The sequence below is a fragment of the Morchella importuna genome (assembly GCF_003444635.1).
Source record: "Morchella importuna strain M04M26 chromosome Unknown Morimp01GS017, whole genome shotgun sequence".
Lineage (NCBI taxonomy): Eukaryota > Fungi > Ascomycota > Pezizomycetes > Pezizales > Morchellaceae > Morchella > Morchella importuna.
Genome location: NW_025763414.1, coordinates 851,179 through 878,202, shown reverse-complemented (window position 1 = coordinate 878,202; position 27,024 = coordinate 851,179). Strand labels below are relative to the sequence as shown.

Below are 27,024 nucleotides of genomic sequence, written 5' to 3'. Positions count from 1 at the left end.
CCCGCTCTGAAGGTTTACTCTTTGTGGGGCACCACTGAACTGTACAATAATGCGACAAACACGTATTTCGCCGGTTGCATAATGACGCTTTCTAGATATCTAAAATCTGTGTACATAGCTTCAGTTCATTAAATAAAATCCATCTTAAAAGTTCTACCCCCGGTTTAATCTATTATTCGCCATGGAACGAAATTTATGGCTCCATGGGCGAGGCTTATTTAATCGTTCAGGCGAACGTGTGCTTTGATACCATCACCTCGTCCTAATCGCTAATCCAATAAGATTGATGGTCTCTTATGGGTATGGGGCGAGGCAGCGTACTAGGAAGGAGAACGAATCAAGGAGATCTTCAAACGAACCCCGCCCGGCCCTCCAACAAGACGGGCTTTCCTATCCCTGAGGCAACTACGGCTACTCTTTGAATTCTAAAGCTAGAACCTTTTATTTGTGTGGTTATGTGTATGCATACATCAATTCACGTATCTATGATTTCTCTATGGGGGTATTTGGTTGTTTGGGAGCTAGGAGTAATTACGCTCGTATGATTTATTTGATAATATCACAAGTTGCGTGGTTAATGTAGTACTGAGGTTAAAGTTTGCCTTGGAACATCTAGTCTGGGTTTGACTATCCTATATTGAACAGTTTAAGGGCCCCTGGGCCCATGTCCAGGAGTTGAAGTCTTGATGAGTGTCAGCCATATATTTTTTTCGAATGAAGTCTTTCATCACACCAGGAACGCTGTTGTCAATCAACATTAAAAACCGATCAAAGCACGCAGACGGAAAACAGTAGATGCAACAAAATATAGGTAGTAGTGATGGTGTTGATCTATTCAGGCATTGCATCCGGCCCATCATTTGTGAAAGACGTTGACTTGAGCGAGTGATATTCCATGAGTGAATAACAAGCCAATCACAAACTTACCTAGGGCCAAAGAAAACCATCATCCGTCTTGGTCCTATTTCGTATTTACGCCTTGAGATATCAGGGTATCCATAATTAAAACCAAGCAGCCTATTGTTGGACTCGTCTCGAATAGGTTCCTGAACACCATAGATCCAGGAGTTCCTAATTCCAAGATCCACTAAAGCACGCACCCCTGATAACTGATACAAACCCTGCTAATACCAAGACAACGTGGTGGAGTGGTTAACACGTTCGCCTGCTATTACTGGCACACCGGTACAGTTGAGCGGATGCCTTCGGGCGCGCAAGTTCGAATCTTGTCGTTGTCGTATTGTCGTATCTTGGGTGAGTGATGTGAAGACATCGATCACCATCACCATTATGGTTTTTTTTTTTTTTTTTTTTTTTTTTTTGTATACACTACGATAAAAAACACTAGCAAAGCCAACATATTACACTGAGTAGCCAACTCAATAATCTTGGATAAATGTGGTACTGTATGTAAAACTAAAGTAGTACCTATATTTGGTTGCCCGTTCGGTTTTCCCAACTGTAGGTACATGAATTTTCACTTAGTACGCGATTGCAACTAGTTTTTTATGCCAGCTTTATTTGACTAATGGATTACTAACTAGCCCAATGGAGAACAGGAAAAGAAATTTTACAAAAAAAAAGAGAATCATTTCTGTGGTGAAATATTATATTGTTAGTTTCCAATTCATGGGGGCTTGGGGGGGGGGGGGGGGGGGGCACCATCATCTTCTGTCTTTTAATAAAATGTCTCCACCATAGTATCTCTCAGTGATCCTTGGACATTTCCAGGCCCCATGCCCTCTCCGAGCTTGAAGACACTCTCCACAACTGACAGTTCTGTCGCAGTGGTGTCAAGTCCAGTAACAGCCATCCAGTCGTTGACAACCATTCCTGCGCCGACGACGGGGGAACCACGGTTAACACTACCGGCGACTAGGGGGACTTGAAGAAGTGATGAAAGCTCGTCTTGATCCTCTATTGAGGTCTTGGGGTGGACGATACCGCCCTGGTTGGAGAGGGAGCAGTAGGAACCGACAAGGACGTTCTCTACGGTTCAGTGTGAGCAACTGCACCAATGGGGGGGCGCGGAATAATTCAGTGAGTTATGCGTGCATAAGTTAGGCATACCGGAGATAGTCTGTCTGAAGACCTCAACTCCCAAGATATCCGCAATGATCTCCTCTGTCTCGCGCTCAATGTCGGGATGGACCAAGGCGACGTGGTCGTTACAGCAGATAACGTTTCCAAGCGCTGATAACCGTTCCTCGATACGCTGAATCTTCACTGACTCTGGAATTGAGTTCCTGAGATGCTGCAGCTCCTGATCAGTTGTTGAAGTGGGAACTAGGAGTCCTTTTCGGTTTCTGGGAGTTTTGCATTAGCACATCTCCTGAAACTCCGCCATTCCTTCTTATATTGCCTAGAAGAAACTTTGGGATAGTATTGGTTTTTTCTTCCGTTCGGAGCTGCATACCCAGCGGTCAATCTTCCAACAATTCTGGTTCCGGCGATGGTGGTGTGGCATATGGGAATGATATCCGCCAATTCAGCCTCGAAAACACTAAATGAGCCCCAAATCAGCTCCAGACCTCTCTATCTACCTTCTATCTACTAGCCATATTCATCCGGTATATGAAATAAGTGCGAACCTGTAGAAGTTCATCGATCCCCCTGTAGCGACGAGCGCGTACGAATTTGTAAGCGTCGCAAAAACACCGACTCTGTAATTATCCGTAAGTAAAAACTGCCCACTCCAAGGTCACGCATATGGTGCCGGCGAGAGAGCAAGTACTCATTTGAATTCTCGAACTAAATCAAAATCATCAACTTCGAATCAGCGATGTTCACTCATTAAAACCAAGCCAAGCAGGAAAATGTTGTAGTGGCATTTCAATGGGAATTTTCTAACCTGAGCTCTGAGGGCCATTGCTGCGATTTTCTTCTGGGTGAATTGTTTAAAAAGCGAAACTAGCAATAAAAGGTGTTGTTCTTGCGAAAGGAAGAAACCGACGTTGTGTTCGGGGATGATGTAGATTTGATGTTGGACAGAAGGAATGGGAGGAATGATGTTACCGCTTCTGTGCGGGGCGGCGACTGGTGGGGCGACAGAAAAAATAGGAACTTGCTTGTACTTTAGAGATGCGCGAGGGACGCCAAGACAGCCCACTTATTACTCACTTTTGTGTACCCTTCTGATTCTTTTGTATGTTCCCTGCAAAGAACTGATCTCAACTGTTATTCCGCTCATATCTCACATCAGGACCCGATTTCGAGTCATCTCTTGACTCTACAAGATATGACTCGGACGTGCAGGTCTCAGATCCTATTCCAAAACTGACCGGGCATTAATAGCACCAGTTAGTAGCAAACAAGCCTACAGAAAGAAAATTTCTTTCAGATTGATACGGATAGTAATAGATAATGTGTAACATTTAGCTCTGAAGTTGAACTTCTTGATCTGAGATGTTGGTTAGTACGGCACATAAAAGTAGGTGGAATGACTACTGTACTCGAAAGAACGCCGTCAGACTGCGGTATTACTACTGCATTTCTGTAAATAATGCATAACTTCGTATTGCCACAATATCCATTGCGTTAATACTGTAAGTACAATATACTCCAACACCCAGCTGCATGGCCGTTCAATCATGACTCCTCGGCTAAATAAGCCCTCCAGAGTATCATTTCTTGTCCCGCCTCATTCCCTAATCTAGGGGCAATACTTATTGCGAGAACTCTGGAGATTGCAACCTAATCAATACTACCATATCCTTTTCTTAAACCATCAACTCAATTGCTATATATACATGTAGTTAGTAGTAAGGCTGACGCATCTACTCTAGCCATGAGATATTCAGGAGTATCAACCAGAAAAGTAGTGTAGATCAATCTCATGTCCTAAACCATTACGATCACAGTAGAGTAAGTACATACATGTAGTTATCAAGATTTAGAGTTTCAGACACAAATCGTCGGGAAATTATTTCAATCCTAAATAGATAAGTCTAGCCCTGATATCAGCCAATAAGCAGACAGTGGCAGTATCCACCCATGTATATGCGATGGGTCCTCACGCGGGCTAAACCGCACATATCATTAAGGACAATATGTTTTTTTTTTTCGTTTTTCAAGGTATCCCCGCATGGTATTGAAATATATGTAGCTGTCAATTACCAATTAGGTAAGAACAAGATTCATGAATTCCGCCTCGAATAGGCTCTAACTTAATCACAGAGGCCCACCTCCCCCCCCCAAAACAGGTAGATACATGTAGGTACTTGACCTTGTGCCTATAAGCCAAATTAAGAACACCAAACCGAAAAATTATTCCTATGTATTTCGAGAGGCAACTGGTAGTAAAGAACACAATAGAAGCGTAATAATTATACACAAAAGTTGATTAAACAAAGACACAAAAAACTTCTTATCATACCGTCATACAATCTTTCGAACATAATTTCCCTATCCATGACTAGAGATGTTGTCAACCTTACTCTTCGGCAGTCTCCACAAGTGTACCAGTGCCCATATATGCTTTCTTAGCCATATCCTCCAACAGAGTCAGCTCGCCACTAGATTCGCACATTTCTCTGAAAATACTGTCTGGGTTTTTTAATAAATTGTGCGGATGATCGTACTCGCGGACCTCTCCTTGATCTAGCACGAGAACTTTATCATAGTATATGATAGAGTTAAGTCGATGTGCGATAGTAATGGTTGTGCTTTTAAGTTCACGGATAGTAGCCTGAATTTTGGAGTCTGTAGTGTAATCAATTGAGGCAGTTGCTTCATCCATAAGAAGCACCTTAGGCTCCTTCAAAAGAGCTCTTGCAAGACACAATAATTGCCTAAATCAAAGTCAACATTGCGGGTCCCTCAAGGAGACTAATACAGAAGAATCTTACTTTTGTCCCTGTGAAAGATTGTTACCAGACTCTGCAACTGCACTCTGAAGGTCGAGAAAGATGTTTTTGTTGATCGATGCATCATCTCCAGCAACTGGAGCTGCAGCCTCGGGCTCTTCATTAATCAATTGCACTCTCTTCAACGCTCTAAATATTTCGCCATCTGTGTAAACTCCAAAGGGGTCGAGGTTGCTTCTAATCGTGCCGGTAAAGAGTGTTGGGTCCTGTGGCACCATAGTAATCGACTGACGTAGGTCGCGAAGTCCAATTTTGCTGATATCTATTCCATCAATGATGATTTTTCCTGTTTCGGCCTCCAAGCTTCTGAATAGTGCAAGTGCGAGCGAGCTCTTCCCAGCCCCGGTTCTGCCAACGATGCCAACCTTTTCAAATGGCTTGATCTCGAAGCTGACATGTTTAAGAACTGGGTCAAGGTCGGAACGGTAACGTGTTGAATAATCGTCAAATGTTACAGAGCCGCTTTCTGGCCAATTAGTGTAAGGTCTGTTTTCTGGAATAATCTCAGCAGCCTCCTGCTCAACCTCTAGGTATTCCCTAATCCGTTCAACCCTGTGGAACAGTTAACATCAATACCACTAATGAACTATTTTATTTAGGACTTACGAATTCATATTCTGTTCATTCATAGCGTAGAGTCTAACCACCCATAAAACGTTGTCCGTGAAAGTGATGGCGTAGGTCAATGAAAGACCTGCCAACCCAGCATCAATTTTACCAACGCTAGAAACTACAAACACACCCGCAAAGAACGAAACCAAAGCACCTGCAATATCGACCCTAAACCCGAGCCAACGATTGCAGGCCCAGAGGAAGAAGAACGGTCTATTGTGTGCATCGATCTTGTTGAGATTATCTCTTACAAATCGTCGCTCGTCACCGTATGCTCGAATAGTAGAGACACCTGTCAATGTTTCGCCGAAATGTTGATACAGAGGGCTGCGTTGGATTGATTCAATACGCTTCAAATCTCTTGATGCGCGGAGATAGAACGCCCCGATCAACCAATATAGCATGCTGATGATCACGCCTGCACCGAGGAAACCAGGAGTAATGACCGAGATCAAAATTACAATAGCAACAACAGAGGCCAATGAATGAACCATACCCTAAAATAATCAGTTGAGGGTTCGCAGCTAATAACACCACCAAAAAACTTACCAAAGCAACAGGCGCCACCTCCTGATCAATGGCCTCCACATCCTTGGAAAACCTGTTGATAATCCTCCCTAACGGGGTAGAATCGAAGAATCTAAATTTTGCACGCATAATATGATGTAAAAGCCGCTCATGAATTCGCTTCGACGCCCTCAAGGAACCATAAAACACGACGGCCTCCCTGACGAAGGACAAGGTGGTGTATACAAGACCAATAAGCAGATAACCTATGAGGTAATACCATACATTGACCTTGCCCTGGTTGCTAGCAATTCCAATAGTATTTGGCGAAGTTGTGGTTGGGAAAGCCCATGAGCAACTTCCAGATGCAAAGCAACTTCCAGAATATCCGAATGAGGAAGAAAGTGCACTGTGAGTTACACTAGACATAGTAAAATTGCCACCTTCATTCGCCTCGGTCTCATACTCTAATGCCCATTGACGAATCCAGATAGAGGTAGCTACAGTACCCATTTGTTGCGCCCCGAAAATCGACAAGACGATAGCCCAATACCACCACGGTCCCATCTCGGTCAGGTACAGTTTATAAACCTTCCAATCAACGCTACCTTCGAGCTTTGTTTCTTCTCCTGATTTTTTGTCCTTTTTACCGGCTGGATCTGTGGATCCATTCAGAGGTTTGGGCTTAGATATCTGATCTCCGCCATCGGTCGGAGTCCCGATAAAAGACGGAACTCTTGAGGGCATCCTGGAGGCAGGCCTCGATTTGACCCCCGACTTTAACAGTTCATCGTTTCCGAGCGCCCCAGAAGCAACAACCGATTCGGGATCGCCTTGCGCCAGAACACGTCCGTTCTCCATAACCACGACATGTTTCGCCAGTGGAACACAAAGCGCAACATTATGAGTGACCAAAATACAGGTTCTGGCATGCATCAAGGGCCCCATTATGCAGTAGTCGTAGATCCATTTTGCAGTGTGAGAGTCAACGGCGCTCAAGCAATCATCGAGTAAAAGATGTTTAGACTTTGAATATAGGGCTCTTGCGAGTGAAATCCTTTGCTTTTGTCCTCCAGAGAGAGTGATGCCTTTTTCTCCAACTTCCGTTTCGTCGCCATTATCCAAGATCTGAAAGTCACGTTCCAATGAGCATGCAATAAGAACTGCGTGATACCTTTCCTCATCATACGGACTTGCAAAAAGGATATTATTTTTGATTGTATCATTTACCAACCATCTATTCGTTATGTCAGCTTATAATGAACTGGAATTGAGAATCTATCAACTCACGCTTGTTGGGCGCAATAAGCCACAGAATCGGTCAACCCTGTTTCTGGATCTGGTGTCAAGTCCTCCCGGCTATGCGCACCAGGTAAACGTACAATCCCTTTAATGTGCGTCATCTCTCCCAACAAAGCCATTAGCAATGAAGTCTTTCCAGATCCGGTAGGTCCCGCAATAATATTAAGCTCCTCCGGTATAAATGTAATGTTGAGGTCCTGTAGCTGGAAAGCCGATATCCCGGCCTTGTTTTTGATCTGATTTTTGCTTCCCCAAGTAAATGCGGCATCCTTAAAGCCGATAAGCGGAGCGTCTGGATCTTCGTCCTCTGTAGGCTTGAGTTGAATGTACTTCTCGGTATCCTCCTCATTCAAAAACTCTTCCACACGATCGATGGAGACTTTGGTTTGTAAAACGTTTGTGACCATGTCTGCGAGTTGATCTAGCGGGACACGTAAAACATTGAACAGAGATAATGCCGTGAAAGCGACAGGTGCGTTGAGATCCTTCCCTTCGATAACCGTATAGCAAAAGAAGCTGAGAAAGGTAATTATAATTGGAGATCCGTACCACGAAGTTGCAGCCACTGCCCACAGTATATAACGTCTTCTCAAGTTCTTCAGCTCTGCGGTTCGAGACTCATCCACGACTTGCCCAAAGCGCTCCTCCCAGGCAAAGAATTTTATGATTCTAATATTCTGCAGAACTTCGTTCGTGGTATGAATTCGCTTATCCGTAGTTGACATAATTGTTTGCTGAATTTTGCTAAACTGACTAGAGATATAGTAGTTTATAGGGAGCAAAAGAATCATGACGCCAATGCCGGCAATAGAACTCCACCCAAGAATCTGGTAAAGTAGAGTCACAGCGATAACTACTTGAACAGGAACAGCAGCAACCTACTATTGTCAGTTTAATTCTCCTACAACTCATAATATCAACAACATACCAAGAAATGCAAATAGGCGCAAACTTCCGCAACCTTGAAAGAATCAACAGCCATTAAATTGATGATAGCGCCAACATTAGCTTGATCGCCATCACTTTTATCCTCCTTCTCATCTTTATCGTCAGTATCCGTGAGTTTCTTTCCGTCCTTCTTCTTCTTTTTCTTCTTCTCGTCCTTTTTCCCCAATTCTTTATCGGCTCCTGCGGCAGCCTTTCTCCGGAGTGCTTTTGCATAGACCTCTCCAATTATTACGGCCCTAAGTCGGATACAGATCCTACGACCAATGAACAATGCTTGACCATTCCCAATGGCAGAGATAGTTGCAGCGACAAAAAGCAAAACAACGAAAAGCCATGCAACGTTCTTTGGTGTATCTTCCGGAGACTGAACATACTGCAAAATCACTCGCAGAAGAAGGGTAGGTGCAAAGGTGAAGGCTGAAGCAAATACAGCCCATGCAGACTGAATAGCAAGATCCCGTTTGAAATGTTTCAGCAGAGTAATGGCGAGAGTAGATGCTTTCCTAGATTTTTGTCAGTATACGACTATCGTGAATGTTATGTGCCACAGGTCAAATACTTGGTTTGCCTAAAAGCACTTAAAACTGAGTATGCAATATCATCTTCCCTCAGATTCCAAAGTTCTTCAAGCACATAAGGTTTCCAATAACCCTTCCATACGATCCCATCGACCCAGCTAAAACTAGCCAACGAAAACAGCGAGGCAAGAGGCTCTTTAGAGGGCTCGAGTCCGTCAATGACCTTCAACTCGACCGGTTTGTTACCCCTCCTACTAGAAAGAGCGATCATACATAGTAGGGTGATCAATGCGAATTGTGTTATGATAAAGGCTTCGTGAATGCCAATCTCTGGCTGGATCAAAGCAGTTCGAAATGCGACGGTGGCGAAGATGAAATTGAACATGTAAATAAGTGCCGTGTGATCCCAGAGAGATGGCAAATCGCGGCCCCCAGACACCGAAAACCAGAGCCTAAAGGCTGTGAGTAAAGCAACATAACCCTATTTCACATAAGCTTAGTCCTTTCCAAATATGCGTGTCGTTTGAACCCACCCAGCATACAACTCCTGAAACGAATGGCATTCCTGCATAGTTCCAGATGTCACCGTTCCTCTTAAAAATTTCGGCAATAAAAATTCCCAGAATTGCCGAGGCCCCAAGCACCTCGCAAGCGGCTAAAACAATCTCACCAGTCGGGGCCAGGACCTTCGCTTCGGTAAATGTACCATGGCTCATTGTGTGTCTCAAGCTCAGGTGTTCTGCAAATTCGTCATCGTCAACGTCGGTTGAGTCGCCATCATCGACAGCCGCTACTCCTAACGCGTTTTGATGAGTAGGAAGCTTTCGATACCCCTTCGAGCGCCTTTTGGAGATGAAGCGGTGTACAAGAGATACGGTCAGCCATAACGTGGATAGGCCGACGACGAGAGATGGTAGGAGAACCTGGATGAGGCTATTTTTGATGGATTGTCAGTCATTTCATGCCTAGGCAACTGCTCAAACAACCAGCAGGTCTTTACAGGGCCGATCTTACTCCCTACGTATACAAGTTGTGAAGTCGTCCCCTCTCCAGAAGGGACGTTCACAATGTAAGAAATTGGGATGCATGCCGTTCCGGCTGCGCGACCAAAGAGTAAAAACTCTAGGGTCGATCGACTAATTAGAATTCGTTGAAGGGAGGTAATCCAGAGTTCGTCGAGGTTGAAGTGTAAAATGAAGCCTAGAGTTATCTTTGACACTGGGTTCGGGGAGAAAAATGGTCAATTGAGTGGGAGAAGATGGTGAGTGACCCTGATAAAGTAAGAGTAAGAGAGGATTTTGTGATAAGATGGGCGTTGATCAGGATCCGGTGATACAAAATCCCTTTGGGTACACAGTGCAGCACAGCGGTGAATGCAACGGTGTAGCCAATCAATCGATTTAATAAAGCAAGGAGCAGATGCACATAGAGCTGAGTACATGTAAGTACCTATGTGTCCATGCAGAGTGTATGTAGCTCTTGAAGCGAAAGTCTCCTTGCTGTCGCGGGTCGGATGAACAGACAAAGAGAGTTCAAATTCAGGAAAGTCTTTGCCTTTACCTCAACTCCCTCGGTGCTTTTCTCCCAGGTGCCAATCACTGAGACTTCCCGCTCGTGCCTTAGCGGCTGACGATAACAAGCGTTAGCGTGGGCTCCGTTGATCTACCCTTGCATTTATTGGGGTTACCGGCAACAGACGTCACTTTTCGGGTATAAAAGCAGGGCTACCATACGCCACTGAGCCGGAGGAAGAAAAAAGCAAATTCTAGAACATCTTGCATCTAAGGACCTGCATACCACACAAAAAAGCTTTAGGTTAAACTTCAATTTCACAGAGAAGGGACCCTGATATTAATCCTGCAAAAACATTCTTGACGATAATGCAAGGTTCAATGCGCAGAAGATGAATCTCAACCATTCTCATGGAAAATTTGTGTGTGGTCAATGCAGCAATAACACTCTTAATACATGTACCACACCAACCAGCAAAGCTTGATAACTGCAAAATATATGTAGCTCTTTACCCATAAACACAAAACAGACCACATGCAGGAGGCAGCAGGCAAGGGATTTGAGACCGACCCGCAAAACTCAGAGAATACATGCACTCTACAGTTAAAGCTCATAGCATAGTATTATAATGCACCACCACTCGGGACGATCAAGAAATGGTCACTCTCTGATTACGAATCCGGCTCATCATAACAGTTCAAGCATAATATGAAATTCAGGTATTTACCAGCGTCAACAACCTCGCACGCATGTTCTATAGATATTTACCGGCACGAAAATTGAAAAAAGGATTGAAAAGAATTCTCATACATCCCCAGTACCAGCTATTTAAGTCATTTATGACCAAGGTGTTAAACTCTTGGTCTGGCAATTGCATCCCAAGACGAAATTTTCGGTTTGGTCCTATAACTTATCAGAAAAATACTCCAATCTAGAGGGTAAATCTCAACTCACGTAGAGTATGGCTTGTAAGCAGCACGGCTGAATGTCTGGTTCGGAATATGCTCCTTACTTTCCCAGGGCCTAACATCATGCTTCATAATCGGCTCGGAGGTGGGGGGCTTGTCAAACATATATGCGAGCCATCCGTGCCTGTATATCTAAGTGTCAAATTCGGGCCGTAAAGTGGGATATTATGTAACGCGCAATAGTAATTGTCGAGTGATTTTTTATGAATAGTGTTTCTTACCAGCCGGGCTCAACCATGGATCTATATATAATGTTAATATGTTTCGAAGACATGGTTCAGCAGAAGTTCTTACGCATCGTATTCCTTCCATTCTTTGTAGTCAACCCACTTGGTTCTCACTGTCGCCACAAATCTTATTAGTATATTCCGAGTGGCGCTAAACTATCTGTGTATTCTCTAAAAAAACTCACAGGGAAGCTCCTCGTCTTTGTTCTCATAATACTTATTGCCGTATTTATCGGTACCAACAAGAACACCGTACTTGGTGTCACCTAGTATATTGTCAATCTATGTGCGTATCCATTGTAGAGGCGATGACCAACCAATGCGCTATGCCACCAATTAGCAAGAAATTCCACAAGAATTAGCATTCTCTTAAAGGTTGCAGTCCGGGAGTGTACCTGGGAAGACACATACATTCATCTGGTAAGCATACTGCTTAAAACCTATCCGCCTAAGGTACCTCAAAGTCCTAGAAATCGTCGACATATTTATGCAGCTATTCAAGTAAATCCGTAAGCTTGTGTTGAACAAAAGAAAGTAAGAGGCGAAACAACCTAGGGAGTGGAGAGTTTTGCAGGGGTGGAGAGGTGTTCGAGATGTCGCGGGGCGATATGTGTCGCTCTTGTAGATCTAAAGTTACCCTCTCGAAAGAAACGTCCTACATACTAAACCACTAGCTAGATGGGTTTCGAGTGATTTGAAAAACTGCAACAAGGCAGGACTAGGATAGAAGATTCCCTAGGTACATATTTTTCCAAGATTAATTAATAGACCTCTCCCTCGATTCCCGGCCTTAATATCATCTACTCAGGCATAATATCAGTGTGTCCATCAGCGGATATATATTTAGCACATACTATAGGAAGCAGACGTTAATATCATGGGTTCAGACTTTAAGGATTTGTCGACTCGGTTTTGGTTTGCATACGTATACTCTAGTACCATTAACCTTACGAATGCTCGAGTACTACGTACACGCAATAGCAAGTACTCGAATCATTTGCGTGAGTCGTTTAAGTCTCATCTTCGGCATGGCATGCATTGCTGCCATGGTGTAACGTTAGACTACTCCAGTTTTCGGGTATTTTCCCATACTCGTCGCTTAGTCAGCGGAAATTTAAATTTCGACGAGTGCCTGTACTTGGGAGACGGCCTGGAATAAAACGACTCAATTGATTGTCTCAGAATCAACCGCCGAAGATCACTAAACATATAGTAAAGCTTTCCCCATGATAATTACAACCTTCCGGCGCACTCTATTGCGGTCCTCCGCCCCTCCTTCACGTTTGTTCTTCTCGTGCGCAAAGCGGAACTTTGCATCCTCATCCCCCCCACCTTCACACAACGGCACAACAGCTCATACAACCTCAATGTTGGGTACCCTGACCGGGGAATTGGATAAGCTTGCGCCTAGATTTGAGATTCGTGCAAATCAAATTAGGATACTGAGAGCCCCAACTGAGTTTTACGAGACGTTAAAGGTAATTGGTTGTTAGTTTTGGCGCTAGTAAGGGAAACGATCGAGGCTGCGGTTCTGAGAGTATTGGGGTGAATGAATAGGAACGTATATTGAAAGCGGAAAGGAGAATATTTCTTAGTACGCTTTATATAGGAAAAACTGAGAATGAGCTTGTATGTTATATACATCCTTTTGACGATTGAGCCTGCAATTGAACCTAGGGGATTTAGATTGAGACACTTCGACAAGTACTCCGCAACCAACCAAACCTCCAAGTTTCAATACTATCTGATGCCCTCCGTGGCACCAGAGAGGCACCAAATGCCTCATGTGCCTCCCTTCTTGCTCCATTGATTGAGGAATTTGGAGACCGTGTTGAGATTAGAATGTACCATACCCCAAACCTGCGTGGATTGAGGAAACAGGTTGTTCCAAAGCGCCTCAACGAAGGTTGGGGACTTCAGCACATGAAGCTTTACGGTATCGATGATGAGATTATCATTTCTGGGGCGAATCTCTCAGAAGACTACTTCACGAACCGACAAGATAGATACCATGTTTTCTCGTCCAAAGATTTAACAAACTACTTTGCCGGTATTCACCATGCGATATGTTCAATCAGTTACAAGGTTTTACCTGCATCGATAGACGTTGGCGGGTTTACATTGGAGTGGCCGGTCTCCAATCCAGCGCCCCAGCCGACAGAGGATCCAACCGCATTTAAAGTCTCTGCAACTGCTATTCTCGGACCTCTCATACGCCCTGCGGCCCCTGCGGTAGCTCTGCCTCAGGCCTCCACTAGGACAGTTGTATACCCCCTTGCTCAGTTTACTCCGCTCATGCACCCAACAGATATATCGACCGAGCACCCAGGTCTTTTGGCGGTTCTACAGTTGCTCTCAAGACCTGATTGGGCATCTTCAAAATGGATGTTCACAGCGGGCTATTTCAACATTCACTCTGAGCTTAAGAAACTATTGCTAGAATCCAAGTCAGTCCAAGGCACCGTCGTGACTGCAGCTCCAGAAGCGAATGGATTTTATGGGAGTAAGGGCGTTAGTAGCATGTTACCTCCAGCATATACATTGCTAGCAAGAAGATTCTTAGCAGACGTTATTAAAATGGGCAAGAGTGAGCAAATACATGTTCGGGAGTGGATGAAGGGGGGGACCATTGGGAAGGATCCTGAGGCCTGGACCTATCACGCAAAAGGTGACTTCCCCAATTCTAATATTCATTGAGGTTACTAAAATCGTATAGGTATCTGGGTGACCCAACCTCAAGATGAGAACCCAAGTATTACACTCGTGGGGTCTTCAAATTATACAAAGCGTTCGTATTCCCTCGATCTAGAGGTAAACGTATTGATAGTTACGGAAGATGATGGATTGAAGAAGCAACTCGGCGAGGAAGTAGAATGGCTACAGAAAGACTCACGCAAAGTAGATATGCAAGATTTTGAGAGGACGGAAAGAAGAGTGAGCCTAAAAGTTAGGTTGGCACTATGGCTGGTTGGCGCTTTAGGGGGGCAATTGTGAAGCATCTCCTTAGATATATCACATTTTATAACTGCATATAGACCAACTTGCTTAAGGGTGGGTAATAATCTTAAAGGTACATCATGTATGTACATGTATGTTTGGTTCGTCTAACCCCGACCAACATCTTGGTATGGAATGTTGGAGAACATCCACTAGTGTTGCTGTTAATCGGTCTCAAAACGATTCCAGAATGGAAGAAAAATAATACACTCTGTGTGCCTTAGCTAATTTTGAATCTATAGAATTCTTCGCGCCGATCTTTTTGTGTTCATTTACAATAGCTCATTATAATTCAAACCCTATAGCTACAGATTGACGAATATTGCATTCCAGTGCACTTGGATGCATGTGCGTGTGGACAACCACTATCGACTTCATTGTATATATGCTGTTAAGTATATACGGTCATTACCACATTATAGTACGCGCTTGTGATCACACTTGAATTCATAATTCACATGTGGTATCATCATTGACATTATTTCCCCCGACACTCTTCCCATATTACCTAGGGGATGGGTACGAGACTATATTGAATACAGTACCTACACATAGACCAAGGCAGCTCTTGGTTAAATGTTTGCCATACAATTCGAGAATACCTTTATAGTCACCTCCGCAGAGATTCAGAGCCCCGATCACTCAAATACAGTATCAACTGGTCGCCACCTGCTCAGTTAGAAAGGACCGATCCCATATGAAGTTGCGACGTCGAGGGTCATATTGGAATTATGGATAACCCGTTGCAGTTGCTTGAGAAGAACTCAAAATTAATAAGCGACCTAATCCACAGGAATATCTCTGCTCAAGTTATTCAACTCTTTTGGCCACAATATATACGCCGCCCGATTTTCGAGCTTTCGACAATTTTTTGGTTGTTTCCATCATAATCCATCACTCGTGCGTACTTGGTTGTTACATGGGACTGCTTAGGGCTCAACCCTGGCCCGGAATTCCAAATTGGGCCGAGCCACACACACACACACAACTTTAGTAAATCTTTCCCGGTACACCGAACAGACGTCGACGACAACAAAGCAACAGCAGCAGCACCACCACCAAAAACTCTAGTAACCATCGATCACAATGGGAAGGCAAGTTCACGTCACGGTCTACAAATTGGGAATTCGAATTGTTAACGGGGCCGGGATTATAGAGTTATCCGCAATCAGAGAAAGGGTGCCGGTTCCATCTTCACGGCCAACACCAGGCTACGAAAGGTCCGTTTTTGATATCCAGTGGTTTAGTGGTTGGTTTAGAAGAAAGCCCGCTGACTGAGGCTTTCGATGCAATTTCCAGAACCCGGCCAAATTCAGAACCCTCGACTACTCCGAGCGCCATGGATACATTCGTGGTGTCGTAAAGGACATCATCCACGACCCTGGTAGAGGTGCTCCTCTTGCCAAGGTCGTCTTCCGCGACCCTTACCGCTACAAGCTCCGCCACGAAACGTACGACTTCCCATTCGAGATTCTTGGCTTGGAGCTGTTTGAAGCTTTGGTTGTTTGGTGGGGTATTTGGGCTGACGGGTATGGGAATTCACAGTTTCATCGCCAACGAGGGCATGTACACCGGTCAGTTCATCTACGCCGGAAAGAAGGCCGCCATCAACATCGGAAACGTTCTCCCCCTCGGCTCCATGCCCGAAGGTACCGTCGTTACCAACGTTGAGGAGAAGACCGGTGACCGTGGTGCGATTGGTCGTACCTCCGGAAACTATGTCACCATCATCGGACACTCCCCCGATGAGGGCAAGACCCGTGTCAAGCTCCCCTCAGGCGCCAAGAAGGTCGTTCCCAGCGCTGCCCGTGGTATGATCGGTATTGTTGCTGGTGGTGGAAGAACCGACAAGCCTTTGCTTAAGGCTTCGCGCGCCAAGTTGAAGTACAAGGTCAAGAGGAACAGCTGGCCCAGAACTCGTGGTGTGGCCATGAACCCCGTCGACCATCCCCACGGAGGAGGTAACCATCAGCACATCGGAAAGGCTTCTACAATCTCCCGTTACGCTTCCCAGGGTCAAAAGGCTGGTCGTAAGTATCCCAAAACGAGAATTGTTCGGATTTTGAAGCTAGGCCCCTTACTAAGTTTAAATTTCTTTAGTTATTGCCGCCCGTCGTACTGGTCTGCTGCGCGGTACCCAAAAGACCAAGGAATAAACGGTTGGTTAAAAGTTGGGTTGGTTGGTGTTTTTTTACGATTTCTGGTTCTCTTTCTTTTTTTTTTGTGGGACAGGTTGTTTTTTCTTTTTTTTCTTTCCCGGGGGTTTGGGTCTGAAAATAAAAAAAAGGGAGAAAGTTGCATGGCTACCAAATAACAGAAAAGTGCCATGTTTCGAAAGCAACATACCCGAAAGGAACTAGAAATCTAATGGCGTCCTGAACAAACATTTGGTGCTTTAATGGTTTGGTGATCTTTTTTTATAATTTTTTCTTTTGGTGGACTTCGATTCTAGTACGGGGTGGAGTTTTGTTGTTGGATCCAAAACCATACAGCGGCGATTAACCGATGTTAATGATCTCATACGTTGGATCTTCCCGCACCACATGCATTTCCTATGTGCATTAAAATCCAGAAATCAAAGGCTCATAATGATCAACATGGTGACTGATGTAACGTTCGAGTGATATTTTGTGAATGAATCACAATCAAAGAATAATGCACCCAATGGTGTAAGGATCAAATAGCAGGTAATTAAAACAGACGTGTCAAACCCGTTTAGCACCCCTGCTGGTAGGAGGGAAAATTGAACATTAGTATGCTCTATTTTCAATCGCATTTTATGGTTGTCTAGCCAGCACATTTTGGCGACGAATCTTCCTTTCGTGGAAGTCCTTTAATTTGTTACACTTGCTACTCGCCATCAACATCCCTTGGCGGCATTGAGATAATAGATTTAACTAGCAATGATGACTTGCCCCTTGATTATACATTAGATAGTGATGAGCTATATCGGTCGTCAAAATGGAATAGTGGTGTGAATTATGAGGAAGAAAACAAGCTGTGACTCTATAAGTTCTCTCACCTGTCCTTATACTCATCTCTACGGCACGTAGCCACCAATCATATATTCACCCTCCTGTACTTCGTTACGGCTGCCAACACATCAATTACCAATAAGATATCCCATCGTTCATAGCCACCAACCAGTCAACGACTCCCCGGATATCGGCAGCTGATAAGGAGGAAGGTAAGGGGCGTGCCGTTCACGCATACGCGTGATTCTGGGCTGGCATATATGGTATTTCCTTATCAGACAATTCCTGGGTGGGGTAGTACGTTAACCATGAAGGAGAAGAAATTACCATAGCTATAAGGCTACGTGCGATTAATTGATTAAACAGCAACAAAAAAAAAAAAAAAAAAAAAAAATGAGGGAGATGGAAAAGTATATCCCTCGAGTGATATTCTGTGAGTTAACAAAGAAGCAACTCCGATCACTGTGTCCCGAATACCCGCCCTGATTATGAGATATTTCACAATTATGCACTAGTACACCTAATACAGCACCTAATATCACAAGTCAAGGCGAAAACATCCTCGATCATGGTTGGTCTAAAACCGCAAAACTTAAGCCTACAATAACAAACTCACTTCTATGCGAGTGATATCTTGTGATTGAAATTATTGTTTTTTTTTATACATGTCATAGTATTCCAGATATAACACTCGTACTCATTGCTTTTTAACTCCAGCTCTAAAAAGAACTGCACCCCTCATTATCCGGATACTTACAGTAGTTATTTTTTGCACTTTTGTTTAAGAAAGCTCTGTATACATTTACATAAGGTAACCTAGCTTGATAATACTTAAAGGCTTAGCGGAATGGCCAATGTTTATTATCCTTAGGCCATGGCACATATGGCACAGCACTTGACATTGATTTCTGGCAGCGCATAACCATATCCAATATAACTAGATGACACAACCAGAACTAAATACGGCTCTAAGGAGAGCAATCCCTTCTAACTAGATCATGCATGGGTTTTACTAGGAGTGTCTACCGTGACCGGAAAGATTGATCATATTTTATCACTCGCAATCCATCCGCCTGAACTACTTAACAAATATAAAAGGCGGAATAGCCAAGTTATTGGCTTAAGTCTTCGGTATTGTCCCATCATACATTTTTTTAATATCCTCCATAATCTGATTACTTGGGCAACGGCTGTTTAGCTAGGGCTGTCCCACGAAACTATAGGAGACATTAGGAGCACGGGGTCTTCCCCTATCCCAGGTAGCTTCTTTGGACATGGTAGGGTAAATATGAGTCAAGAATGGTTGGAAAGATTTGCTAATTGTAGTCATCATTATGATTTCGATTGTGTCCTTGTTATAAAGGTGTACCAAACAAGATGATGCCCCATGCACAAACATACGTAAAATAAAAAATATAATACAGAGCCATTTCTCTGGAAAATCGTAAAAATGCAGCTAACTCCTTCCTGAATTATTACATCACTAAGTCCTTTTGATGCTGATAAACAAATAAAGATCGAGATAAAGGAAACAGACAGATCATCGCAGATCGGATACCATTATGCGACTAAATCTTCTAAGATGGACTCGAGTTCGTCTTTCTCAAAAGGCGCCCACATAACCTCTGTTCCTTGTGAGTCTTTCTTGGAGACGATCATTTGATGGTCTTGAAACCTGGGGAGATGGTTAGTAAGTTGTGTACGAAATTAGTAGATAGGGGGACACGTACTCCTTCAACAGCGTTTTGAACGCCATATCGTTACTGCAAAGGAACTCTTCCACAGCCTTCTGATAAAACACCCTGTACTCGATCCCCCATTCCTCATTAGCTCCTCCCTGACCCGCCATAGGATCATCCATCATAGCTTCGAGCTGATGACTAATAAGAACTCTAAAAAGACTCCGTGCGTTCATATTCAGCGATGACAAGACGTGCTTAGCACCCTTTGTTCCACCTGCTCTCTTGGAACCGCCAATGAGGGCAAGGGATTCATCAATTGAAGACTCGACAGCATATGGCGCGAATGTGGTCGCGTCGTGCCAGAGGAAGTTATATTGTGAAGCACGGGCAGCATCCCAGAGTAAAGGAGCGCGGAGGTGGTCAATCGTAGCTACAAGAGAGATTTTTCTGTGCGCACAGAGACGAGCGATGAGGACTTGGGAGCGTTCCCCTCGGATCGATTCACCATCAAGGTTATGGATTATCAGCGTGAGCTTTGAGACCTCATCCGAGTCAAGAATGGCGATCACATTATCGAGCATCTCGTTAGGATTGGAGCCGAGCTTGACGTTATGGCCCTGACCGAGAATGGCGTTTGCGATGGAGGATAGGATGTCCTTGACCGTAAGAGTGGGAACGTATCCGTTTATCACAACGAGGGACGAAGGGTTTGTGTATATTTGTTTTGCAAACTCCATCAGCAGTTTACGCTTTGAGCCGTAACCATATAGAAGAATGTTGAAACCTTGAGAGAGTTCGAATTGCCATTGGTCGAAGGATTTCTTGTGGAGCTCCGCGAGGTACAGTCGATCCTCAACATGGTCGGGGACGTGTTCCCTGATCAGCTGGAAGTAACGCCCATGGTCTAGAGGGGGGAGGGACGCGAGAGTGCTATTTGAAGTTATTTGTCGCGCTTTCTTGTTTTGCCCAAAATACGACTCGAAACCCTCAATCGGTGGGGGTGGCTCTGGCTCTTTTGGCTTCCTTTTCCTTCCCCGAGACTTTCCCTTCTTTGCTCCAGCTTCGTCGACCGCTTCTGGGAGGGGTCCGTCCTCGTCGTCTTCGTCTTCAGAATCTGCGTAGATCCGCCGAACAAGCTCGTCTTCCTCGTCCTCGCTAGAGTCCCCAGCTACTACACGGGCAACAATCTGTCGCGCACTCTTTTTCCGAGCTGACCGGTCTGCATTGGTGACAACTGGAGGGGGCGAGATTGCGTTCTCTGCGAAACGAACAGAGTTGGAATTGTTTGGATTATCGCGTCGAGGTGTTCGTGCTGGAGCAGCGCGCTTCAGAGGTGATGAAGACATGACAGTTTCAGATCCTAAGCTGGTTCCTTTTGTGCCGATTCTGGGGCTAGCCCTGTTGGGCGCGCTGGTTAGGGTGTGAGCACGGTGTTTCCCGGTGGTTTCTGGGCGTTGTTGGGGCGGCTGCTGCGTAGGAATGCTCGAAGACGTCGTGGTGGGAGGAGGCTCTGAGGTGGAAGAGGATTTTGCGGCTACACCGGGAGAGGCAGAGTTGGACGACCGTTTCCTTTTCATGACGACCTTGTCTCACAGTAAACTTACCCGCGTAGGTATGGTCGTGGTGCGGACTAACCAGGGTGTCTAGCTTCGAGAGCCCTGGAAACCGTTGTTGTTTAAGCGGAACTGTAGGACCTGAAACCCTATCAAAAGCCCTTGCAGACCCGAGCCCCGCAAACACTTGACAAAGCAATAGAGAACCACCTTATTTATCCTTTACCTTGTAAATATCACTGATAATCGTAACTACAGCTGTACTGTAGGCCTGAAAGCACGGTGAGATATGCCAAGTCCATGTGTCTTGGCAATTGTTCAATCGTTACATTGACCGGTACCTATCCTAGAGTCTTGATCTAATACTAGAGGTGTTTGCGGTCGGCTCGTAGGGCGGTCCGCGGATAGGTGTGAATTGTTTGGAGCTTCGTTTTTAGCGTAATGATTATTCCCAAACAGGTTTAGGCAAGTTCGAGTGATAATTGGTGAGGGAAACATACACCATGAATAGACATGTATAATTCACACAACGGGTCAATCGAATATATGTATTTTTCAGAATTACAAGAAAAGCCTCAAAGAGCTTAGAGAGCTTAAGCTCGATAGTCTTTCACCTTACAATCAAAAATTGTTTCTCATGCCCCCCCCCCACACAACGCCTCCGAAACCCCTAACCCTATGCAATACCCTCCAGCTCTAGATCTTCGGATTAATCCCAAGATCTCGTAATTCCCAACCGTTTACATGAGTAGCATCTCCAAGCGAAATATATAGCCCAGCAACTCGCCTGATATCCCCCTGTAAAGCTAATGCTATCCATTTGCTGTAGTACAAACCCACCACACGAAATTTTCCCTGCAACCCAGATCAAGCGGCTCTGCGTAGATAAAAAAGCTCTCCCCCCCCACTTGTAGATACGACTCACCCGACCCCTCATCGCTTCGCTCCCGCCTCCACACCATAGGACTTATCCTACACCTATCAATTGACCCTCCACGAAGTCACAATGCTTTCTAGACTCTCCTCGAGGTTCCCCACTCGTGGTGTCGCTTTCATGACTACTCGTGGCTACGCAACTGGGCCCGCGCCAAATGCAAAGTGGAAATACGTCCCTCAGAGTGGGAGTTACCCACAGGGGTTCAACGTTGGCGGTATTCATTGTGGAGTAAAGAAGGATGGGAAGAGCCTTGACCTTGCGCTTGTGACTTCCGAGTTGCCGTGCAGCGCCGCTGCGGTTTTCACGAAGAATGTCTTCAAAGCGGCACCTGTGGTCATGGGTAGGGAAATGTTGGACAAGCGAAAGGGTTATGGGATCAGAGGGCTTGTGGCTAACAGCGGATGTGCTAATGCCATCACCGGAAAGGGTGGAATGGAGGATGCATTGGCTATGGGGAGGGGAGTTGACAAGCTGGTGGGAGAAGAGGAGAGCAGTACTCTGGTCATGAGCACTGGTGTTATTGGACAAAGGTACGATATTGTGGATCTGAGCTTTAGTATGTATGATATAGAAGACTAATTTCTAGGATTGATAAAGGCTCCCGATTAAAAAGATTCTCGATGGGATCCCGGAAGCCTATAAAATCCTTGCACAATCTCACGAGGCCTGGCTTAATACCGCGAAGGCCATTTGCACAACAGACACCTTCCCCAAGCTTTGCTCTAAGAGCTTCACTTTCCCTGGATCCTCGACAACCTACAAGATCGCTGGAATGGCTAAGGGAGCTGGTATGATCCATCCCAACATGGCCACCCTCCTTGGATTCATGGCCACGGACGCCCCCGTCTCCCCAGAGGCTCTCCAGAACATCCTCACCCACGCGGTTGAACGCTCGTTCAATGCCATCTCTGTAGACGGTGACATGAGCACCAACGATACTGTCGCTCTCCTTGCCAACGGCGCTGCAGGTGGCAAGACCGTAGAGGCAGGAACTGAAGCCGAAGCCGTCCTTAGAGCGGTCGTAACGGAGTTTGCCGAAGAGCTCAGCAAGCTGGTTGTTCGTGACGGGGAAGGCGCGACAAAGTTCGTGACCGTCAGCGTGAAGGATGCAAATAACTTTGCAGATGCGAAGCAGGTCGCATCAACTATCGCTAGATCTCCTTTAGTGAAGACAGCCCTCTATGGGCGAGATGCTAACTGGGGTAGAATTTTGTGCGCGACTGGATACTCTGGCATCGATGGAATCGTTCCGGAGAAGACCAATGTGTCATTCATCCCGACTGATGGCTCGCCTGAATTGAAGCTCCTTGTTAATGGAGAACCAGAGAATGTGGATGAGGAGAGGGCGAGCGAGATCTTGGCCATGGAAGATCTTGAGATTAGGGTTTCGTTGGGAACGGGCAAGGGTGGTGAGGCGGCATATTACACGTGCGACTTCTCGCATGAGTAAGTTGAACCCTAACCCTGATTTAAGGATATTGTGTCTTTCCTTCGTTGGTTGCTCGGATTGCTGACAGATGCGCATTTGTAGATATGTCACGATTGTAAGTTCTCCCCCAGTGATGTCACTTGTACTCCTTGTAGACGATAGAAAGATATCGTACAATTCAGGTGTCCGGCATGGAAAGCTAACATTCGGGTCAAGAACGGAGATTATCGCACTTAGATTAGGTAGAGAGCTTGGTGAAGGTGAAAGTGGAGGTCACGTGGCGGAGCTATATTTCGACGTTAATGATCACCAAGGGCGATTAATGAAAATTGAATGTGATACCCGTTGTGAACATATAAATAAGCTTATTCTTCTGCTCCTGTGCCTGGGTAGATTTCGAATCGATTCAGGTAGAAACTAAAAGAAAGAAAAAGAGAAACACAGAAAGAAGATGGGGAGGTGCTCTACATGTAGCAAGAAGCGCACCTGTCCAATCAACCAAGGACCTATTCATCCCCCCACCAATTCAGGCCACATCTACCTACTGTGGGGAAAAAATACATCAGAAGATGTGTTGTTGTTCTGGAACTGTTAATGCCGGTCACCGCAAGGAGGGAATCTTATTTCGGTTGTAGGTGAGTGAGGCGGCGGCGTTGTGTGGATGGGATGACAAGGGGCTAGCGGGTTGGACCCAGCCAGAGAGATGTGGCCTCAACTCTCTGCCTCCAACTAAAAAAACCCGAACTCTCCTGAACGTCTTCCCTTCTTCCTTCTCTCAGAACCATCAACCATCTCTCAACCAACATTCCTCCCAACGGCACTCTCTCTTAAAGCGTGCTTGCCTTCCATAGCGAGGAGACTCTCTTTCTCTTCGTTCATTACCATCCTTTCTTTTGAATTTTAATAGGATTCTGTTAATTCCACCGCAATCATGAGCGGCTGTAAGTACCCGAGTTCCCATCTCGCTTCAGAAAACTTTGTGTTTCGCAATTCCTTTGAACTATACTGACTCCATTTCTACAGTGCGATTTCTCGACCTGATTAAGCCGTTCGTGCCCATCCTCCCAGAGGTGGCGTCACCCGAACGCAAAACTCCATTCAGACAAAGGCTAATGTGGACTGGGGTGAGTTTTTCTTCGCGATGCTTGAGCCTCGCTTTGGTAGCAATGTGGCCTTATTTTGCGCATGGATGCTGACGTGCTATGGCGCGAATAGTTGACACTACTTATTTTCTTGGTTATGTCCCAAATGCCGTAAGTTTTATTGTTCCAGATTAATTGCTCTCATTGGACAGCTTTGCTGACCTGCATGAAGATTGTATGGAATTGTATCTTCAGATACCTCGGATCCCCTCTATTGGCTCCGTATGATGTTGGCAAGTAACAGAGGAACATTGATGGAGCTGGGAATATCTCCAATTATCTCGTCTGGAATGGTTTTCCAGCTTCTCGCCGGTACTCACTTGATTGATGTCAACCTCGACCTTAAGTCTGATCGCGAGCTCTACCAAACCGCCCAGAAGTGTAAGCAGCCATTCAATTCCATTTGGCGATCCTTCAATGGCAATGAGCTAACAATATAACCTATAGTGTTTGCCATTATTCTTTCTCTCGGACAAGCTACCGTCTACGTTTTGACTGGTCTCTACGGACAGCCCAGTGATCTTGGTGCTGGTGTTTGCCTTCTCCTTGTTCTCCAGCTCGTTGTTGCAGGTCTCATTGTCATTCTTCTCGATGAGCTCCTCCAGAAGGGTTACGGTCTTGGATCCGGTATCTCTCTTTTCATTGCCACCAACATTTGCGAGAGCATCATCTGGAAGGCTTTCTCTCCCACCACCATCAACACTGGACGTGGACCTGAATTCGAGGGAGCCGTCATTGCTTTGTTCCATCTCCTCCTTACCTGGGGCGACAAGAACCGCGCTCTCCGTGAGGCTTTCTACCGCCAGAATCTCCCCAACATCATGAACCTTTTGGCTACTCTTGTTGTCTTCGCCTCGGTCATCTACCTCCAGGGATTCCGTGTCGAGATCCCCGTCAAGTCTAGCCGTTACCGTGGAACTCGTGGAACCTACCCGGTCCGTCTTTTCTACACCAGCAACATGCCTATCATGCTACAGTCTGCTCTGAGCTCCAACGTTTTCCTCGTCTCACAGATGTTGTACAACCGTCTCCCAGACAACCTTCTCGTTCGTTTCCTCGGTGTCTGGGAGCCCAAGGAAGGATCTGCTCAGCTCTACGCTGTGTCTGGTATCTCTTACTACATGTCTCCTCCCCTCAACTTCACCGACGCTCTTATCGACCCTCTTCACACCGCTATCTACATCTTGTTCATGCTCACCGCCTGCGCCATGTTCTCCAAGACCTGGATTGAGGTTTCTGGCTCTAGTCCCCGTGACGTTGCCAAGCAGTTGAAGGAGCAGGGTTTGGTCATGGCCGGACATCGTGAGCAGAGCATGTACAAGGAGCTTAAGCGTGTTATCCCTGTTGCCGCTGCTTTCGGTGGTGCTTGCATTGGTGCTCTCTCTGTCGCTTCCGACCTTCTCGGTGCTCTTGGTTCTGGAACTGGTATCTTGTTGGCTGTTACGTAAGTTTTTCCTGCTACTGCGAGGTTATTATGTTTGGACATTTGCTAATATAAATTTTTTATAGAATCATCTATGGATATTTCGAAATCGCTGCTAAGGAGGGTGACATGGCTGGCCTCGGCCAGTTCGTCTCATAAGTATGTTGCCAATAGCAAGATGCATTTCTTTTCATGTTGATTGACATTTTTTGTTTCCTTGTAAAGATAGAGATGTGTTCAGTGGCAAGGGAGAGGGAAATCAGTAGCCTGCTTTTTACCCCCTGCGTTTTGACGAAGAATGAAGAAAATCTATTAAAAAAAAAGATGGGCACAAATCTTGATACCTGGGCGTAAAAGCGGACTGGATCTTTCTTTTTGTGGGGTACTAAAAAGGTCAGGGTGTAGGTCTCAAAAAAAAGGGATTGCAGCTTTTACATTATTGTATTAATGTTGCTGCCTGGAGCAAGGGAAAAGAGCATGTGTTATGTATTTAGTATTTGTTTCCGGGTTTCATGTGGGTACTTTTCGGGGCTGGCAGGGCGAAATGTTGAATTGATTTTTTTTCAGGCACTTTGACGGTTCCTTTTGACGATAATCCATCTAATTGCTCCCAGAGGATTGTAGACATGAGATGGTTGAAATAGTAACATTTCTGAGTGTGGTTGAGTAGAATAGTAGTGAGAGACTAGTAGAAAGGTCGAACAATATTGGTTGTGGATTGGGTGATATATGTCTGGTGCTCAGTGAAAGACTCACGTTACCGCTATCCATCACAAAATGTCACTCGGTCACTCGAGTACACCCCTATAAGATAACTTGCCCCACCTAGTGACGGTTACCATGGGTGAGAGAAAGGTTGTCTTTTTTCTAGCTGCATTTCTGGCCGGTCTCGGCCTTAAGGGATCTTCCCTATGGTATCTTAAGTCTGTCTGGTGTTTCTCCAGCTTTTACAAGATTGTTCAGGGTGGGGAAGGTGGGGGGTTGTGCCGATATGTAGCCATTAGATTTTCAGTTTGTTAGCTACATGTACCTGAATCCTCTTGGCTTCGGAGAGGGAATATACAGGAGGAGATTACCTGTGCTAAAGATGCTTCTAATACCTCAGGATGTGATCTTTCGCACAATACCGATGCTGAAACCTAGGGGGGTGCATGGGTTTTATACGCGCTATATCCTCTTGATAGCGAATTACCTTAAAGTATGAGTAGGCCAAGATTTTGGGACCATGACTGCCCATCTTATACTATGTAAGTTCAAAGCCTCAAGTCGTCTTCGAGCGGCGGTCAGAGGACAACGTGAGGAAAGACCAAAAGGCTGAGCTAGAAACCAGAAACCCACAAAAGACCGAGAGGTTAGAGAGAACCAAAAAAAGTCCACACACAAAAATAGAAGCGCAAGGTGGCATCTTTCGATGCCTCCTCGCAGCA

General features: G+C 45.3%; 7 protein-coding genes across 7 annotated transcripts; 3 read left to right on the top strand and 4 right to left on the bottom strand.

The window, feature by feature from the left end:
• Positions 1-1,678: 1,678 nt before the first annotated feature.
• On the bottom strand, positions 1,679-3,190 carry LAJ45_06133 (uncharacterized protein; the record flags this gene model as incomplete). Its single annotated transcript, XM_046115700.1, has 7 exons — positions 1,679-1,989; positions 2,071-2,306; positions 2,417-2,503; positions 2,592-2,663; positions 2,735-2,751; positions 2,852-3,063; positions 3,121-3,190. The coding sequence occupies 7 exons, from the start codon at positions 3,188-3,190 to the stop codon at positions 1,679-1,681; spliced, it is 1,005 nt and encodes a 334-aa protein (XP_045971284.1).
• Positions 3,191-4,432: 1,242 nt separating this feature from the next.
• LAJ45_06132 (uncharacterized protein) lies at positions 4,433-9,840 on the bottom strand (the record flags this gene model as incomplete). The annotated part of the gene is made up of 9 exons (XM_046115699.1): positions 4,433-4,790; positions 4,848-5,417; positions 5,472-5,974; positions 6,027-7,221; positions 7,275-8,164; positions 8,215-8,737; positions 8,794-9,233; positions 9,286-9,685; positions 9,767-9,840. 9 exons carry the CDS (start codon positions 9,838-9,840, stop codon positions 4,433-4,435), a joined length of 4,953 nt encoding a protein of 1,650 aa, XP_045971283.1.
• A 1,275-nt stretch (positions 9,841-11,115) lies between these two features.
• Positions 11,116-12,507, bottom strand: LAJ45_06131 (uncharacterized protein; the record flags this gene model as incomplete). Its single annotated transcript, XM_046115698.1, has 11 exons — positions 11,116-11,167; positions 11,219-11,356; positions 11,454-11,474; positions 11,527-11,572; positions 11,645-11,725; positions 11,777-11,783; positions 11,871-11,952; positions 12,011-12,097; positions 12,264-12,312; positions 12,385-12,391; positions 12,448-12,507. The coding sequence occupies 11 exons, from the start codon at positions 12,505-12,507 to the stop codon at positions 11,116-11,118; spliced, it is 630 nt and encodes a 209-aa protein (XP_045971282.1).
• A 178-nt stretch (positions 12,508-12,685) lies between these two features.
• On the top strand, positions 12,686-14,377 carry LAJ45_06130 (uncharacterized protein; the record flags this gene model as incomplete). The annotated part of the gene is made up of 5 exons (XM_046115697.1): positions 12,686-12,937; positions 13,017-13,088; positions 13,146-14,127; positions 14,176-14,247; positions 14,310-14,377. The coding sequence occupies 5 exons, from the start codon at positions 12,686-12,688 to the stop codon at positions 14,375-14,377; spliced, it is 1,446 nt and encodes a 481-aa protein (XP_045971281.1).
• A 1,165-nt stretch (positions 14,378-15,542) lies between these two features.
• On the top strand, positions 15,543-16,612 carry LAJ45_06129 (uncharacterized protein; the record flags this gene model as incomplete). The annotated part of the gene is made up of 5 exons (XM_046115696.1): positions 15,543-15,550; positions 15,613-15,676; positions 15,756-15,907; positions 16,002-16,486; positions 16,557-16,612. The coding sequence occupies 5 exons, from the start codon at positions 15,543-15,545 to the stop codon at positions 16,610-16,612; spliced, it is 765 nt and encodes a 254-aa protein (XP_045971280.1).
• Positions 16,613-18,991: 2,379 nt separating this feature from the next.
• LAJ45_06128 (uncharacterized protein) lies at positions 18,992-20,690 on the bottom strand (the record flags this gene model as incomplete). The annotated part of the gene is made up of 2 exons (XM_046115695.1): positions 18,992-19,106; positions 19,162-20,690. 2 exons carry the CDS (start codon positions 20,688-20,690, stop codon positions 18,992-18,994), a joined length of 1,644 nt encoding a protein of 547 aa, XP_045971279.1.
• A 982-nt stretch (positions 20,691-21,672) lies between these two features.
• LAJ45_06127 (uncharacterized protein) lies at positions 21,673-25,756 on the top strand (the record flags this gene model as incomplete). The annotated part of the gene is made up of 9 exons (XM_046115694.1): positions 21,673-22,133; positions 22,201-23,049; positions 23,135-23,147; positions 23,940-23,973; positions 24,056-24,156; positions 24,248-24,285; positions 24,347-24,555; positions 24,622-25,618; positions 25,684-25,756. The coding sequence occupies 9 exons, from the start codon at positions 21,673-21,675 to the stop codon at positions 25,754-25,756; spliced, it is 2,775 nt and encodes a 924-aa protein (XP_045971278.1).
• Between the last annotated feature and the right edge of the window lie 1,268 nt (positions 25,757-27,024).